We start from the raw sequence: 18,304 nt of genomic DNA, 5'->3' as shown, positions 1-18,304 counted from the left end.
TTGTCACATGTACATCGAAAAATACAGTGAAATGTGTCATTTTTGTGTCAATTCAAATCAGTGAAGTTAGTGCAGGGCAACCCACAACTGTCGCCTGGCTTCTAACACAGCCTGCCCACAACTTACTAACCCTAACCCGCAGGTCTTTAGAATGAGGGAGGAAATTGGAGCAACTGGAACAGGAAATACACTCGATCACAGGGAGAATGTACAAATTCCTTACAGACAGCACTGGGAATTGAAAGTCAATCTTTCAGTTGGCACTGCAAAGCTTTTGCGAGACTCACAGCCGGCACAATCCCAGCTCAGCCTGTTTCAGATGTGGCTGAAGTGCAGGCTGCTTCTCTTTCACAGGGAAAGCTCGGTGTCTGGAGAATCAGGAGTATACAGTACAGCATTGAACAGTTTTCTAGGAAATCTGAGACATATGAAATACAGATTGACAGAGGTTCCTTCTACACCCTGCACTCCACCTTTCTGTGGGTAATTCAATTAAAATAGTCACAAATTACTCTTGAATAAATGGTCTATGGCCTTTGCTTCTGCCACAAAGAGGGCACTTTCAGTTTGGAGGAGCAACCTCACATTCCATCTGGGTAGTCACCATCCAGATGGCATGAGCATCGATTTCACCAACTTCCAGCAATTTTTTACCCTCCTGCTTCCCTCTTCTTCAGTTCTTCACTCTGGCCCCCCTTGTACCTCTTTCCCTCTCCTGCTTATCACCTCCCCCCTCCTCCTCCCCTTTCTCCAATGGTCCACTTTCCTCTCCTATCAGATTCCTTCTTCTTCAGTCCTTTACCTTTCCCACCTAACACTTCCCAGCCTCTTACTTCATCCCTCCCCCACCGACCTGACCTCACCTATCTCCTTTCAGCTTGTCCTTCTTCTCTTCACTCCACCTTCTTATTCTGCAATCTTCCCCCCTGCTTTCCAGTTGTGATGAAGGGCCTTGGCCCAAAATGTTGACTGTTCAATCACTTCCATTGATGCTGTCTGACATGCTGTGTTCCTTCAATATTTGTGTATGTTGCTTAAAGAAATGGGTCAGCTGCTTCAGCCAGACCTCACAGCTTGGCCGTGTAAGGCCTCTGCTCACCCCAACTGCTCAACATAGACGGGGCAGCATGAAACACACACAACATGCACCAGTGGCTTACACTCACTTGACAAGACACACATGCAACATGTAGTATCTGCAGGAGGGCAGCTGCTCCACCAGAGGGGATGCAGGGGTTGGGAGGGGGGGAATGCAGTTGCCGATGGAACAGCTCTTTCCATAAAAGCCGCACGTTACATTATGACCATTTCCTACACAACCAAGCAAAGTTCGTTTGGAGAGTTTGGGATCTTTGGACATTTGGGGAAAGCAAGATACTGGTTAGGATGAAATCTGCTTGGCAGAGGCTGAGGGGAGATCTGATAGAGGTTTATAATTTAAGAGAGCCACAGAGATAGTAGAGAGACAATATCTTTTTCCCAGAATTGAAATGCTTAATACCAGAGGGCTTGCATTTAAGGTGAGAGGGGAAATTTCACAAGAGGTGTGAGGGGCAAGTAACTTTTCTCCTTCCACAGAGAGTGGGGGGTGTCTGGAATGTGCGCCCTGGTATGGTGGTAGAGGCAGATACACTAGAGACCTTTTAAGAGACGTTTTGATAAGGCAGATAGACACATAAATGTGAGGGAAATGGAAGGATATGGACATTGTGTGGGCTGAAGAGATCAGTTTAGTTGGCCATTTGATTGGTTCAGCACAACATTGTGGGCTGAAGGGCGGGTACCACGGATGATGTTTTTATCAAAAATATTACCAGTTTTTGAAGAGCGTACATTTTGAACTCACGTTATACTCGGTAAACAGAGCCCAGCAGTTTGCCACTCATTGATATTTCATTCTCTCCAGACAAGGCGGACTGATCCCACACACCTTCAGCAACTGGATTCGCTTAAGATGGCCACAAGCCACCTCTACCTGAGAATTTGCTGAACACAGCCCTGCAGATCTGAATAAATAAAACATTCTTCCACCCAGCCAAGCAGCAACACAGCAGAATGCGAGCAAGTGACCTTGCAAATCCATGAAAAAAAATTGTTCATGCATCCTTTCTTAGCTAGATACAGACTCTACCAGTGCAAGTCTACAGGACAAGTAGGCCACTAATTCAAAATTTATAGCTATATAAACCTCTAGTTAGGCCACACGTGAAGTATTGTATACAGTTCTGGTCACCCCAATATAGGAAAAATGATGAGGCTTTGGAGAGGGTGCAGAAGAGGTTTATCAGGATGCTGCCTGGACAAACTTGGGTTGTTTTCTCCGGACAGGCAGAGGCTGAAGGGAGATCTGATAGTTTATAATGGCAAGGGTAAAAGGACCCTAATGGCAGTTGTATACAGGCTTCCAAACTGCATCTGGAATGTGGATTGCAAATTACAGCAGGAGAGAGAGAAAAGGCGTGTCAGAAGGGCAATGTCATGGTAATCATTGGGGATTTTAAAATAAAAGTGGATTGGGAAATCCAGGCCAGTATTAGACCTCAAGAGAGAGAATTTGTAGAATGTCTAAGGGATGGCTTTTTAGAACAGCTTGTTGTTGAGCCCACTAGAGGATCGGCTGTGCTGGATTGTGTGTTGTGCAATGATCTGGAGGTGATAAGAGAGCTTAAGGTTAAGGAACCCTTAGGAAATGGTGATCACAATATGATCAAGTTCACTGTGAAATTTGAGAAGGAGAAACTAAATTCCAATGTGTCAGTATTTCAGTGGAATAAAGGATATTACAATGGCATTAGAGGGGAACTGGCCAAGGTTGACTAGAAAGGGACACTAGCAGGAAGGACAGCAGAGCAGCAATGACAGGAGTTTCAGCAAAAATTGAGGGAGGTATAAGATAGATATATTCCAAATAAGAAGAAATTTCTGAATGCAAGAAGGACACTACCATGGCTGACAAGTGAAGTCAGAGCCAAAGTAAAAGCAAAAGAGAGGGCGTACAAGGAAGCCAAAGCCAGTGGGAAGATAGAGGATTGGGAAGCTTTTAAAAACTTACAGAAGGAAACTAAGAAGGTCATTAGAAAGGAAAAGATGAATTATGAAAGGAAGCTGGTGCTTAATATCAAAGAAGATACTAAAAGCTTTTTTAAGTTTATAAAGGGTAAAAAATAGTTGAGGCCAGATATAGGACTAATAGAAAATGACGCTGGAGATATTATAATGAGAGACACAGAGATGGCAGAGGAACTGAATGCATATTTCGCATCATTCTTCACAGTGGAAGACATCCATCTGCAGTATACTGGACATCCAAGAGTGTCAGGGAAGTGAAATATGTGCAGTGAAAATTATGACTGAGAAGGTGCTCAGGAAGCTTAATGGTCTGAGGGTGGATAAATCTCCTGGGCCTGATGGAATGCACCCTTGGGTTCTGAAGGAAGTAGCTAGAGAGATTCCGGAGGCATTAACAATAATCTTTCAAGAATCAATAGATTCTGGCATTGTACAGGATCACTGGAAAATTGCAAATGTTACTCCACTATTTGAGAAGGATGGGAGGCAACAGAAAGGAAACTATAGACCTGTTAGCCTGACATCAGTGGTTGGGAAGTTGTTGGAATAGAATGTTAGGGATGAGATTATGGAGGCACATGAAGAGATAGGCCAAAGCCAGCATGATTTCCTGAAAGGAAAATTCTGCCTGACTAACCTACTGCAATTCTTTGAGGAAATTACAAGCAGCGTAGACAAAGGAGATGCAGTAGACGTGCTATATTTGGATTTTCAGAAGGCCTTTAACAAGATGCTGCACATGAGGCTGCTTAGCAAGATAAGAGGCCATGGAATTACAGGGGAATTACTAGCATGGGTGGAGCATTGGCTGTTCAGCAGAAAACAGAGAGTAGGAATAAAGGGATCCTATTCTGGCTGCCTGCCTGTTGCCAGTGGAGTTTCACAGGGGTCAGGTTTGGAACTGCTGCTTATTATGATGTACATCAATGATTTGGACTATGGGATTAATGGATTTGTGGCTAAATTTGCCAATGATACAAAGATAAATGGAGGAGTAGGTAGTGTTGAGGAAACAGAGAGCCTGCAGAGAGACTTAAATAGTTTAGGGGAATGGGCAAAAAAGTGGCAAATGAAATACAATGTTGGAAAGTGTAAAGTACACATGTTTTAAATGTCCCTAATGTATCTGCCTCTATCACCACCCAGCCCGCACATTCCAGGCACCCACCTGTCTGTATAAAAAAGTTACCCCTCGCATCTCCTTTGAAATTACCCCCTCTCACCTTGAATCATGTCCTCTGGTATGTTTCAACCCTGGGAAAAAGATACCGTCTGAATATTCTATCTATGCATCTCATAATCTTATACAGGTGCCTCCCCCTTTACGAAGGTAGTGCATTCCTATGAAACCTTTCTTAAGCCGAAATGGCATAAAGCGAAGAACCGTTAATTTATATGAGAAAAATTTTTGTAAAAGCGAAAATCCTCTTTGTAATGCAAAACAAGGTTACTAATGTAGGTCTTTTGTAAAAGCAAAGTGGCATAAAGCGAACAATCGTAAAGTGGAGGACTCCTGTAAATCTCTATCAGATCTCTCCATAGCCTCTGGAGAAAACAACTCAAGTCTGTCCAGCCTTTCATGATAGCTTCTAAACCAGGTATCATCCTGGTGAACCTCTTCTGCACCTTCTCCAAAGCTTCAGCATCCTTCCTGTAGTGGCACAACCAGAAATGGTTTCAAAACTCCCGACCGGACTAACCAGAGTTTTATAAAGTTGCAACATAACCTCCTGACTTTTGAGCTCACTTCCTCGACTAATAATAAAATCAATCACTCCACCAGCATTGAATCCACTGCATCATTTAATGCAACAATTTGATGGTGAAGCTAAGATGAATGAGGGGCAGTCAAGGGAGGGAGGGTTCTGCTGTAGATGCGAGGTGAGCAGAGTGCTACAAAGACCAGCTGAAGCCCTGGTTAATTGGTTAACAAAAAAATATAAAAGGTTAGTACAACTTAACATTGTTAATTTAAAAAAAACATTTCGGGTCTCTCTCCTGCTGTTTGTGCAAACACATTAACAGTGACGACTAAAGTTGTAAGACCAATTACTGTGTTGCTTGTAAGACAAATTGCTGTGCACTGCCTCACTACATTCCGGTGTGCTGGATGTCCCTGCGTTGATGAGTCAAAGGAAGTACAGGCTGCGTTTTGCCCAGGAATGCTGGCCCAATCCCCCGGCGAAACTCTCACAACCTTAATCCTCTTCGTTTACGAGACTTGCTGGTCACTTCAATCATTGCCTGTAATAGGAAACTGAACACAAACTCCAATTAGTAACTGCTCAGCACAAAGTGGTAACTGATAGACACCATCTTAAAATCCCGGAGGTCAGTTCAAGGAAGAATGTTTTTTTATTTACAGATACAACCCTTTGAGTCGTGCTACACAGCAACCCACCAATTTAACCCTAGCGTAATCACAGGACAATTTACAATGACCAATCCACCGAAAAATCGGTACGTCTTTGGACTGTGGGAGGAAATCGGAGCTCCTGGACGAAACCCACATGCTCACAAGAAGGAACATACGAAGTTGCTTACAGAGGACACCGGAGTTGAACTCTGACGCTCTGAGCTATGCTACTGTGGCATCCCAATGTTAGCCCTGATCAGAAGCTGAACAAATCCAACATCCGGTCTAAAGGATAAATTGGAAATTTGGTTGAAGTATTCCTCTGTGTTTAGTGTGGTCTCATGAGTGCCTTATAGAGCTTCAACATCACATCCCTGCTCTTACATTCTATACCTCTGGAAATGAATGCCAACAGTGCATTCGTCTTCTTCACCACCAACTCAACCTGAAAGTCAACCTTCAGAGTATCCTGCACAAGGACTGCCAAGTCCCTTTGCATCTCTGCATTTTGAATTCTCTCCCCATCTGAATAATAGTCTGCCCATTTACTTCTTCCACCAAAGTGCATGACCATACACTTTCCAACATTGCCTTTCATTTGTCACTTCTTTGCCCATTCCCCTAAACTATCTAAGTCTCTCTGCAGGTTCTCTGTTTCCTCAACACTACCTACTCCTCCACCCATCTTTGTATTCCAGTGAGTGCAGGCCCAAAGATGCTAAACGCTCCTCATATGCTAGCCTCTTCATTTCCAGAATCATCCTTGTGAACCTCCTCTGACTCTCTCCACTGACAACACATCCTTTCAGAGATATGGAGCCAAAAACTGTTGACAATACTCCAAGTGCAGCCTGACGTGTCTTATAAAGCCTCAGTATAATCTCCTTTCTTTTATATTCTATTCCCCTTGAAGTAAATGCCACATTGCATTTACCAGACTCAACCTGTAAATTAACCTTCTGGGAGACTTGCACAAGGACTCCCAAGTTCCTCCGCACCTCTGATGTTTGAATTTTCTCCCCACTTAGATAATAGTCTGCACTATTGTTCCTTTTACAAAAGTGCATTATTATACATTTCCCAACACTGTATTCCATCTGCCACTTTTTGACCATTCTTGTCAATTTGTCTAAGTCCTGCTGCAATTGCATTGCATCCTCAGCACTACCTACCCCTCCACCTATCTTTGTGTCATCCACAAACTTTGTCACAAAGCCATCAATTCCATTATCCAAATCATTGCCAAATAATGTGAAAAGCAGTGGTCCCAATACTGATTCCTGAGGAACACCACTAGCCACTGGCAGCCAACCATAAAAGGCTCCCTTTATTCCTCTCTCCATGCCAGTATCTTTCCTGTAATGCCACAGGATATTATCTTGTTAAGCAGCCTCATGTGTGGCACCTGATCAAATGGCTTCTGGAAATTCAAGTAAATGACATTCACTGCCTCTCCTTTGTCCACCCGGCTTGTTACTTTCTCAAAGAACTCTAACAGATTTGTCAGACAAGATCTCCCTTTACAGAAACTATGCTGACTTTGACCTTACTTTATCATTAGTGTCCAAGTACCCTGAAACCTCATCCTTAATAATAGAATCAAACATTTTCCCAACCACTGAGGTTAGGCTAACTGACCTAAAATTTCCTTTCGTTTGCCTTCCTCCGTTCTCAAAGAGTGCAGTGATATTTGTAATCTTCCAGTCCTCCAGGACCATGCCAGAATCAAGTGATTCTTGAAAGATCATGACCAATGCATTTGTCATCTCTTCAGCACCCTCTCTTAACATTCAAGTGAAATGGTGAAGCAAGAGGGCTTAGTTGTTGAATCTGAATTGCAGGGAAGGTGGGACCTGGACAGAAATTTTGAGAGTACAGAGTTTATATGTACCTATCAGAGTAAAAGGCAAGGATTACAGGTTTAGGAAACCTTGGCTTGGGAGATACTGAGGCTTTGGTTAAGAAAAATAAGGAGGTGCATAGCAGGTATGGGCAGGTAGGAACAAATGAGGTACTTGAGGAGATTAAGAAATGAAAGAAAACACATAAGAAGGTGATCAGGAAGGCTAAAAGAAGGCATGAGGTCGCTCTAGCAGACAAGGTGAAGGAGAATCCCAAGGGATACTACAGATATGTTAAGAACAAAAGGATTCCAAAAGACAAAATTCGTCTTCTAGAAGATCAGAATGGTAATCCGTGTGAGAAGCCAAAACAGATGGGCGAGATCTGAAATCTTTATGTACTCCGGAGGCAAACAAAAGTGAGGCAAAGCAGCATTGACTTCATTGTCCTCATACAGAATACAGAAGAGGAGGTGTTTGCTGTCTTGAGGCAAATCAGGGTGGATAAATCCCCAGGACCATAAGACTGTAAGACACAGGAGCAGAATTAGGCCATTGGCCCATCGAGTCTGCTCCGCCATTCAATCATGGGTGATTCTTTTTTCCTATCTCCTCCTCAACCCCAGTTGCCGGCCTTCTCCCTATAACCTTTGATGCCAGACAAAAACCTATCAATCTCTGCCTTAAATACACCCAACAACCTGGCCTCCACAGCTACAGGTGGCAACAAATTCCACAAATTCACCACCCTCTGGCTAAAGAAATTTCTCTGCATCTCTGTTTTGAATGGATGCCCCTCTATCCTGAGGCTGTGCTCTCTGGTCCTAGACTCCCCACCATGGGAAACATCTGTTTCACATCTACTCTGTCTAGACCTTTCAACATTCAAAAGTAAATTGAAATTGAGCTCACAGGCACCACTTGCATTGGCAGCTTGTTCCACACTCTCATGACCCTCTATATGAAGAAGATCCCTCTCATATTCCCTTAAACATTCATCTTTTACACTTAACCCATGACCTGATTGTAGTCCCACCCAACCTTGGTGTAAAAAGCCTGCTTGCATTTATCCTATCTACAACCCCTCATAATTTTGTATACCTCTATCAAATCTTCCCTTATTCTTCTACGTTCTATGGAATAAAGTCCTAACATATTCAATCTTTCCAAAAATTCGGGTTCTTAAATCCCAGCAACCTTAGAACATTACAGCACTGGAATCCCTTCAGCAGGGCAGAAATAGCCAATACCAGAGGGCATGGGGGTTGGGGGGGGGTCACAGTAGCATAGCGGTTAGTGCGGCAGCCTGACAGCTCAGGGTGTCGGAATTCAGAGTTCAATTCCGCCATCCTCTGTAAGGGGTCCATAAGTCCATCCTATGGAATGTGTGGGCTTTCTCTGAATTCCCCGGTTTCCTCCCACTGTCCAAAGATGTACCAGTTGGCAGGTTAATTGGTCTTTGTAAATTGTCCTGGTTTAGGTTTAATTGGGGGTTGCTGGGTGGCGTGGCTCAAAGGGCCAGAAGAACCTATTCTGTGCTGCATCTCAGTAAATAAGTGACTGGAGGAAAGTACTGAGGGATGTCGTAGATAAGTTTGTATCACGAGAGTGGTGAATGTGTGACACGCACTGCCAGCATGGTGGTAAAGGTAGATACATTAGGGACATTTAAGATAGATGCTAGAAAATTGGAGGATTACGTGGGAAGGAAGGGTTAGTGATCTTGATGTAGGTTAAAAGGTCGGAACAACAGAGTGGGCCAAAGGGTCTGTACTGTGCTGTACTGCTCCATGTAGAACCACATGTAAAGAATTAAAGACACTGAAACCAACTAAAATAACACAGCTCCATTTACCTCTTTGCTGACCTCTCAATGGAACCATTGTGTGTGTGCCAGGTTTAGTCCTAGTGCTGGCTTCCTGGCCCAACAGCTTGGGAGTTTGCAGAAGGTCATACTGACTGGTTGGACTCCAAGAGGAACCTGCCTGTGCAGTTGGCAGATCGAGGATAAAACAGAAACCAGGACTTGTGAAGGGAAAACATTAGCAAGTGCCAACATCATTACTGGCAGACGATATGATGACCCAAGTCCACTTATTTTGCTTATTCTTACGCACATCTGTGCTTTTCATCTCAAATACTCAATCATTTTCTACCACTTTCTGACACTGGCAATTATTTTTGAGACAGATATAACCCAGAACACAGAGCAATACAGTGCAGTACAGCACATACAACCTTGGGATTCATTTTCTTGCAGGCGTTCATGGCAAATACGAAGAGAAAAAAAAGCAATAAATATCACCAGGAGAAGAGGCAGAACAGAATAATGATGGTGCTAAGCAGTGACTCCTTTGCTTCCATCTTTAGAAGCAGCTCTATTTCCATCATTAATATCTTTATTTTTCCTTTTCAGGGTTCTTTTGAAGACCCTGACCTGGAGTTACATGCTGACTTCGGTTCTTTGTGGGAATGGGAGCTGCTCCTGGGGTTTTATAAGCGATCGTTGTTGTTTGGCACACCAAGGGCTCGGCCTAAGAGTCCGGCTCGGATTTGGAAGCCGAGGATCTCGGGGCTCTGGAGATGGGTGGATCGAGGGTCGGTGTCACGGCAGGAGACCCGTGTGTTATTGGGGGAATCGGATTATCTGTGGCAGTGCGCTCAGTGACCTGAGATCTTTGAGATCTTCTGGCACAGAGCTTGAAAAAAGCGACACAATGGACTTTTAACGTCATAAACCAGTGAGCTGATTGTTATGTCTCCCTGCTTGCTGGGAAAACGGAGACACTCCCTTCTCCCTTATTAGTGAGAGAGAGAGAGTATGTTGTATACTGGGTGAAACGCAAAGTCTCTGGGGTTACTGCAAGTCTGCGACTTTGCTATTGCTTTGCTCACACTTGAGTGCTCGCGACAGGTGCTGATGTTTTTTTTTTGTCGGTGAGGGGAGGGGGGGGATTGTTGCGTGCTGCCGCTTATGCACGGGAGAGAGGGGAGCTGGGGTGGACTTTGGGTTTCTAACATTTAACTGTCGTTCATTCTTCAGGCCATTCCTCTGTTTTCGTGGATAGTTGCGAAGATAAAGCATTTCAGGATGTATATTGTATACATTTCTCTGACATTAAATTGGACCTTTGAACATGAGATGAAGAGTCCTTGAGAGTGAGTCGATAGGTTGTGGGAGAGTTGGGTGTCGGGGCAATCATTCCTTACACCAGCAGCCTACAGGCCATGACACTCAGAGACTCGGGCTATAAGTTATTTTGTTGTGACTGTATGTTTTACTGTTACCATAATTATATGTGGTACATGCATGTGTCACTGCTGGTACTGTATTTTACACCTTGGCCCCAGAAGAATGCTGTATCGCTTGGCTGTATTTATGAATGGTTGAATGACAATTAAACTTGAACTAGTGGTTACAGTTCTTTACATGATTCTGGAAGCTTCTCTAGCATCACACTATTTAAATCGTGCCTGGCTATCTTTTATCTACGTATTTGATGGAATGCTCCGCTCTATGGGGTACAAGAAGGGCTAAACCGCTATCTTATAGTCCTTATTCTTTTGCTGCTCTTTGCTACTAGACTTTCACTAACTCTCCATTTCCAATTCTCTTTGCTCTACTAGTGCTTAATAAAATGATCGTGAAGCAACAAGTTCTCCACGAATAGCCTGGAAGATGTGTTGCCTCGAGGCAGGGAGGTTGGAAGTTGGGGACTGGCTCAGTGGGTGACCCGATTCCTCACCGCTTTCACTGACGGAGACTAAAAAATCGAGGCCGGAACCAAGACAGCAGGCAGTGTGGCTGCTGATCGCTGGCTACAGTTGAAGGAAGGTCCCTGTACTCGAGCAATCCCTCTCTCTCTCTCTTTTGATGGAGAAAGAGTTTGTTGGTCCTTCAGACAGGGGCAGGGGGCTTGGAGAAGCAACGTGGAATACTGAAATATTGGAACAGCTCCCACTGTCGCAGGAGCAACCTCCCTCTCTCTCTGTCTGAGATACTGAAGAGCTTGTTTGTATTGTCTGATGGACTTTGGATCAACGGTCATTGGTCCTTCTGTTGCTGTATTGTGGGGGGTGGGGGAGTCAGTGTTTCTGCTGACATGGGTGGGGGTGGAGTAGGTGTGTCAATGCTTTTTCTAACATGGGTGGGGAGGTCGATGCTTTGCTGCTGCTGCTCGTGTGAAGGGAGGGGGCTTCAATGTTTCTATCATTCTACGGGGATCTTTGTTTTCTGGATGTCTGTGAAGAGGATGAACTTCAGGTTGTATACTGTGTACACTGAAACTTTGAAGTTTTATGCCTCTTTCCGGACTTCAGAAAGAACCTTGGATTAAAAAGATTAGAATCCGACATGTCCAGTGTTGGTATCATCCCCACTCCTGAACGCAGAGCTTCAATACGACAGAACATTTGATCCCAACACCAGCACTTTATTCCCCCCAGCTGAGGATCAGCACTGTGCGGCTGTACGGTACCTTTCTGTGGTGACTCAGGGGGCCGTGAGGCTGGACGTGAAGGACGCTGCGAGCTTGGTCTCTGGTCCAAGTGATCCGAGCCTGCTCGGTAGGCAGGAGGTCTGCAATAAAGAAAACTGCAGCATAAGGCTGACTGGAAGATGCCAAAGGAAAGATCGCCTGACTTCTTCCCCAACACTGCCAGTCTTCCAACCGATTAACATTATAATACCAATGAAAGGCATCAGGTAGGAAGGAGAGATTTCACCCTAACCCCTCCCCTATTCTTCAGTTTTCCACTCTGACTCGCCTCTTGCTTCTCCTCTTCTCTTCACCTGCCTATCAGCTTCCCCTTTCTCCTCTATCAGGTTCCTTCTTCCTTTGCCTTTTCTACCTATCCCCTCCCAGCTTCTTACTTCAACCCTCCCCCCACCCCATTTCCCCTCATCTGGCTTCACTCCTCCTCCTCCTCCCCCTCACATCTTCTTATTCTGATGCCTTCTCCCTTCCTTACGAGTTCTGATGAAGGGTCTGGGCCCAAAACGTTGACTATTTATCCTCTCCGGAGATGCTACCTGACCTGCTGAGTTCCTTCAGCATTTTGTGTGTGTTGCTACTGAGGGGAGTGCAAAGAATCCTACAGGAGGAAGCTGGAGTACAAGCTCCAGCAGAATGTGGTTGGCATGAAGCAGATCACTGACTTCAAGGTTAAGGAAATAAATATCGAGGACTACCTGGATAAGATCAATGAATTGAACTTGTTTTTCAAAAGGTTCAATACAGGACCTCCTGCACTCCACCCCTCCTTCCTCTCTGTGTTCCAACCCCCTAACTTTAGAGTATCCTGCCTTGATGGGGATGACCATCCTCCCCCACATGACTGTGACTACATCAAGGCAAGGCTGCTGGACCAGATGGTATCAGCCCCAGGGTACTGAAAGCCTGTGCAAGCCAGCCATCTGGTATTTTGCAGCACCTACACAATCTGAGTCTGAGTCAGGAAAAGATACCAGTGCTACAGAAGACTTTCTGTACCGAAGAAGGCGACTCCATCAGGACTTAATGACTATAGACCAATTGCCCTCAAATCTCGTGATGACCAGGCTGGAGAGGCTGGTCTTGACTTGAACCCTCTACAGTCTGCCTACCAACCTCATGTGGGAGTGGAAGATGCCATCATCTACCTGTTGCAGATGATGTTGCAGATCCCACCTGGATGATACTGATGGCATTCTGAGAATCACTTTTTTTGATTTCTATAGTCCTTTAATACAATCCAGCCATTTCTTCTGAGTGAGAACCTGCAAAGGGTCAACATAGACCGGGGGTCGGCAACCTGCGGCTCCCGAGCCATTTGTGGCTCTTTCACCTCTGTGCTGCGGCTCCCTGTGGCTTTGGGAAATAATTGGTCAGTATTTAATTAAAATGTATTTTATGTTAGTTTGTTAGCTTTTGAAATGTAATTCTAAATTTGAAGATTATGGTGATCTTGTACAAACTAAGTGTGGCGACACATTTCCTGGCACATCCGAAACGGCTCACAATTAGCCAGCATTCCGGCTAAGGGAGATAGCCTACGGGGGTTTGTGAGTACGCGTCTTTTGCAGCATCTGCGTCCATGGGGGCTGGGTTGAGGGAGGCTTAAAAGCAAGGCTGTTTAGTTCGAATAAAGTTATTCGACTGCAGTTTACTGACTGCGTGAGCACACCGCTACAACGTGTTTTTATCGCTATTAATATACGTCACCACTGCCAATACCTGACACCCGCCAGTGCGCGATTTCTTTAATTTTTCGATCCAAGGTAAGCCAACTATGGAGAATTCTAAAAAAAGAAAAGTGACTGAAGAAAACAGAACGTTTAATGATACGTGGACAGATTCATTTGCTTTCACTGTTGACGAGACTGGTTTACCGGTATGCTTAATATGCAATGAGAAACTAGCAAACAACAAAAAGTCAAATGTCGCAAGGCATTTCCAGAGTAAACACGCAGCCTTTGCTCAAAAATATCCGGATGGAGATGAGAGAAAAAAAGCCGTTTCGGAACTGATGCGGAAGGTTGATCTGAGCAAAAATCATTTCCAGAAATGGATGAAGTCTGGAAAATCAACGACATACGCCAGTTATATTGCCGTCAGGAAATAGTCAGGCACGGGAAGCAGTTTACAGATGGTGAATATATAAAAGAATCTTTCATTAAGATTTCAGAACATCTATTCACGGACTTTAAAAACAAGAGTGAAATTGTGCAGAAAATCAGGGATATGCCCCTCTCTGCAAAGACTGTCAAAGACAGAACCATAAAAATGGCAGAAGACATCACAAGACAGCAAATTAAAGACATCAATTCAGCTGTGGCCTACTCGATTGCCTGTGACGAGTCTAAAGACAAAGGTGATATTGAACAAGTAGCGTTGTTCTGCCGGTATGTAAACTCTGCCAGGCCACAGGAAGAACTGATTGAGTTGATACCTCTAAAAGACCAAACACGGGGGGAGGACATCTGTGAGGCTGTCTTGAATTGTTTAAGAGCCAAAGGAATAAAGACCACCCATCTGGTGTCAGTAGCTACTGATGGGGCTCCGAATATGACGGGAACGCACAAGGGATTTGTGGCTTTACTGCAGAAGTCGCTGGACAGAAAGCTGCTGACTTTTCACTGCATCTTGCACCAAGAGGCACTGTGCGCTCAAACATTTCCTCCGGAATGCACAGAAGTAATGGATGTTGTCATTCAGATTGTCAATAAAATAATGGCAAAAAGTTTAAATCACCGTCAATTCCGTTTGTTACTGGACGAGATGGAAAGCGCATATTCTGATCTCCTGCTGCACAACAAAGTCCGGTGGCTGTCCAAAGGGGAGGTGCTGAAATGCTTTGTCACGTGTCTGGAAGAAGTGAAAACTTTCCTGGGCAGCAAAGGGCTCACCTTTCCTGAGCTGGAACAGCCAGAGTGGCTGGAAAAGCTACACTTCATGGTAGACATGACAGCGCACCTGAACACGCTGAACACAGCTCTTCAGGGGAAAGGACGCACAGCCCTGCACATGTTGGAGGATGTTTTGGCATTCGAGCGCAAGTTGACAGTGCTTGCCAGAGATTTACAGAAAGGCACTTTGTCTCACTTCCCCAATTTGAGAGAGTTCAAACAAGGTCACGACATGATAATTTCGGAGTATTTACATTCTGCAATCATCGCAATGCAAACATCGTTTGGGAAACGCTTCTGTGAGTTCAGAGAGGAAAAAAACACATTATCCTTCCCGGTCACTCCCTTAAGCATCGATCCTTCCCTACTGAATACGACTGCATTGGCAGGTGTGAGTCAACCTGATCTTGAGATGGAACTGGCCGACATAGCCGACAAAGACATATGGGTGTCCAAGTTTAGACGCTTGACAGCAGACCTTGAAGATGTTGCCCGTCAGAAGGCCGTTCTTGCTCAGAATCACAAATGGAGTGATATTGAAAACCTTCCAAAACCGGACAAACTTGTGTTCGAAACATGGAATGCTATGCCCGACATTTGTAAACATGAAAAAGTATGCGCTTGGAGTCCTGTCGATCTTTGGATCCACATATGTATGTGAGCAGGTGTTCTCCAACATGAACTTTATTAAAAACAAACATCGCGCACGCCTCACAGATGACAGCTTGCGATCCTGTGTAAAGATGAAGGTGACATCATACAGCCCTGATGTGCAGACGCTGTGCGCTGAGGTCCAGGAGCAGAAATCCCATTAACCAAGTATGATAAATATTTTAATTGCCTATTATTTTATGTATATTCATATTTTTTCATTGTTCAGTGAAATAGTCCTTTTATTTTTCAGGCTGACAGCTGGCTGATGTTATTTTTGGTTTGCTGCTGGCGGCAAATTTAAGTTTGGCGTTTTTCATAAATACAAGAAGGACTCAAATAGACGTTGAGTATTTTACTTAAAAGTAACCTTCAACCCAACGTCTTTTTTTCAGAGTTCAAAATGTTTTTGTTGCATGCAGAAATGTAATTTCGTTTTCTCTGCAGGAGTTCATCAATTTCATAAATGCAACACATTATAGTTTGTTTATACATAGCATAAAGGCAAAAAAAAACGTTGTATGCAGTGTTATTTCATTTTAAATGTCAAACGGGTTTTGCGGCTCCCAGTGTTTTCTTTTCTGTGGGAAACGGGTCCAAGTGGCTCTTTCAGTGGTAAAGGTTGCTGACCCCTGACATAGACAAATCCCCTAACTCCTGGATTATTGACTCCCTGACAGACAGACCCCAGTTTGTATAGCTGGGTAGTTCTCTGTCTGAGATGGTGGCGAGTGGCACTGGAGCACCACAAGGGACTGTGCTGTCTCCACTTCTGTTCACATTGTACACCTCAGACTTACAGTAGAACTGAGTCTTGCCACTTGGAGAAGTTCCCTGATGACTCCGCAATGGTTGGCTGTATCAGAGCTGGGCAGGAGCTTGGTGGACACGTTTCTGGAGTGAATCACCTGCTCCTGAATGTGGCCAAAGGCTGGGAGACGGTGACTGATTTTAGGAGGAAGAGGACTGTGATGAGTCCTGTATACATTCTGGGAGAAGCTGTTCTGGTGGTGGAGGAGTACAAATACTTGGGTATTCACCTCAACAATAGATTTGACTGGAAAATCAACAGCAGGGCTGTTTACAGGACAAGGACATAGACTCTATTTTCTAAGGATGCTGAGATCTTTTACTGTGTGCAGCAGGATGTTGGAGATCTTTCACCAGTCTGTTGTAGTGAAACAAACTGTTATCCATTATGGACAACCAGGCACATCCTCTCCATGACCGACTGAATAAGCAGCGAAGCACCTTTTCGAACAAACTCCACTGTCACAAGGATCGTTATAGGAAATCTTTCCTACCAAATGCATAAGCATATACAACAGTTAATCTCTGAGCAACCGGAGAACACACATCATAGTACATAGTCTCTGTTTTATTATTTTGCACTTTATTATTGCTCATTAGCACTGTTCATTATAATTCTGTACTTTATTCTAATTCTGTACTTTATTATTAGTTAAGTGTGTTTTTCAACATTGCTGCTGTAACGAAAAAAATTCCACTTGGGATCAATAAAGTACTTATTATTATTATTATTTATTTTTTGTGTTAATTAACCAAGGTAGAAAAACATGCAATATCACAAGCTCCTCTGTATATGATAGGCCCATTTACAATACTGAAGCGGCATCTCAGCAGGAACTTGATCCAACAGGAGAGGGACATGGATTAGTGTAGATAGAATTGATGGGCAGCAAAGATACTTCGGGTCGAAGGGCCTGTTTCTAAGTCAAACAACAGATTCTGAACAGAATGGACATAACCTCAATGGAGCTTAAAGTTTTCCACTGAGGTTGGATGGAACTACAACCAGAGGTAATGGGTTATGGGTGAAAAGTTTAGGGGGAACATGAGGGGGAACTTCTTCACTCAGATGGCGATGATGATGATGTGCCTAGCGTCAGTCGTATTCTTTTGTGTGGCCATTATACGCAACATCGTGCTTAGAGTGAGTAGTCTAAATAGCTTCCATTGTGTGTGTTCGTGTTCAAAAAGCAGTGAACTTTGTCACTGATAGTTGTTGAGAAATTTGGCTGAATCAAAGGTGATGATGAATCAGCATATAGGAGGGAGACCGAAAATCTGGCTGAGTGGTGCCATAACAACAACCTCTCAATCAATATCAGCAAGACCAAGGAGCTGATTATTAACTTCAGGAGGAGAAAACTGAGGTCCATGAGCCAGTCCTCATCAGACGATCAGAGGTGGAGGGTCAGCAATTTTAAATTTGTCAGAATTATCATTTCAGAGGATCTGTCCAGCGCACAAGTGCCATTACGAAGGAGGCACAAAGAAAGCTTGGCAGCGCCTCTGCTTTCTCAGAGGTTTGCAAAGATTTTGCATATCATCTAAAGCTCTGACAGACTTCTATAGATGTATGGTGGGGATTATATGTGACTGGCTGTATCACAGCCTGGTATGGAAATACCAATACCCTTGTATGGAAAATCCTACAAAAATTAGTGGGTACACTCTGGTCCATCATGGGAGAAGCCCTACACACTACTGAACAGATCTACAAGGAATGCTGTCACAGGAAAACAGCATCCATCATCACTCAGGACATGCTCACCTCTCACTGCTGCCATCAGGAAGGAGGTACAGGAGCCTCAGGACTCCCAACACCCAGGCCAGGCTCTCCTCTCACTGCTGCCATCAGGAAGGTACAGGAGCCTCAGGACCCCCACCACCCAGGCCAGGCTCTCCTCTCACTGCTGCCATCAGAAAGGAGGTACAGGAGCCTCAGGACCTGCACCTCCAGGTTCAGGGACAGTTATTACTCCTCAACCATCAGGCTCTTGAACCAGAGGGAATAACTCGACTCACCTATCACCGAACCAGATGAAATTTCAAGGATTCTTCATCACATGTTCTCAATATTTATTGCTTGTTTATTTATTTATTTTTAAAAATCTCTTTCTTTTTGTATTTGCATTGTTTGTTGTTTTTTTGCACATTGGTGCCTGTCTGTCCTGGTGGGTGTGGTCTTTCACT

At 44.2% G+C, this 18,304-nt stretch overlaps 1 protein-coding gene across 3 annotated transcripts in view; it reads right to left on the bottom strand.

The window, feature by feature from the left end:
• Positions 1-1,232: 1,232 nt before the first annotated feature.
• Positions 1,233-18,304, bottom strand: part of ccdc50a (coiled-coil domain containing 50a) — a 144,941-nt gene continuing 127,869 nt past the window's right edge. For all 3 annotated transcript variants that reach the window (XM_059961192.1, XM_059961195.1, XM_059961193.1), the window contains 2 exons: positions 11,745-11,845; positions 1,233-5,326 (listed from right to left, as the gene is read on the bottom strand). In XM_059961192.1, the coding sequence (XP_059817175.1) occupies positions 5,307-5,326; positions 11,745-11,845 (121 nt within the window). In that variant the 3' untranslated portion in view covers positions 1,233-5,306. The remainder of the gene's footprint in view (positions 5,327-11,744; positions 11,846-18,304) is intronic.

Source organism: Hypanus sabinus, unplaced genomic scaffold, assembly GCF_030144855.1.
Source record: "Hypanus sabinus isolate sHypSab1 unplaced genomic scaffold, sHypSab1.hap1 scaffold_410, whole genome shotgun sequence".
In the NCBI taxonomy this organism is placed as follows: Eukaryota; Metazoa; Chordata; class Chondrichthyes; order Myliobatiformes; family Dasyatidae; genus Hypanus; species Hypanus sabinus.
Note: the sequence above shows the minus strand (reverse complement) of the source record. Positions and strands in the feature narration are given on the sequence as shown.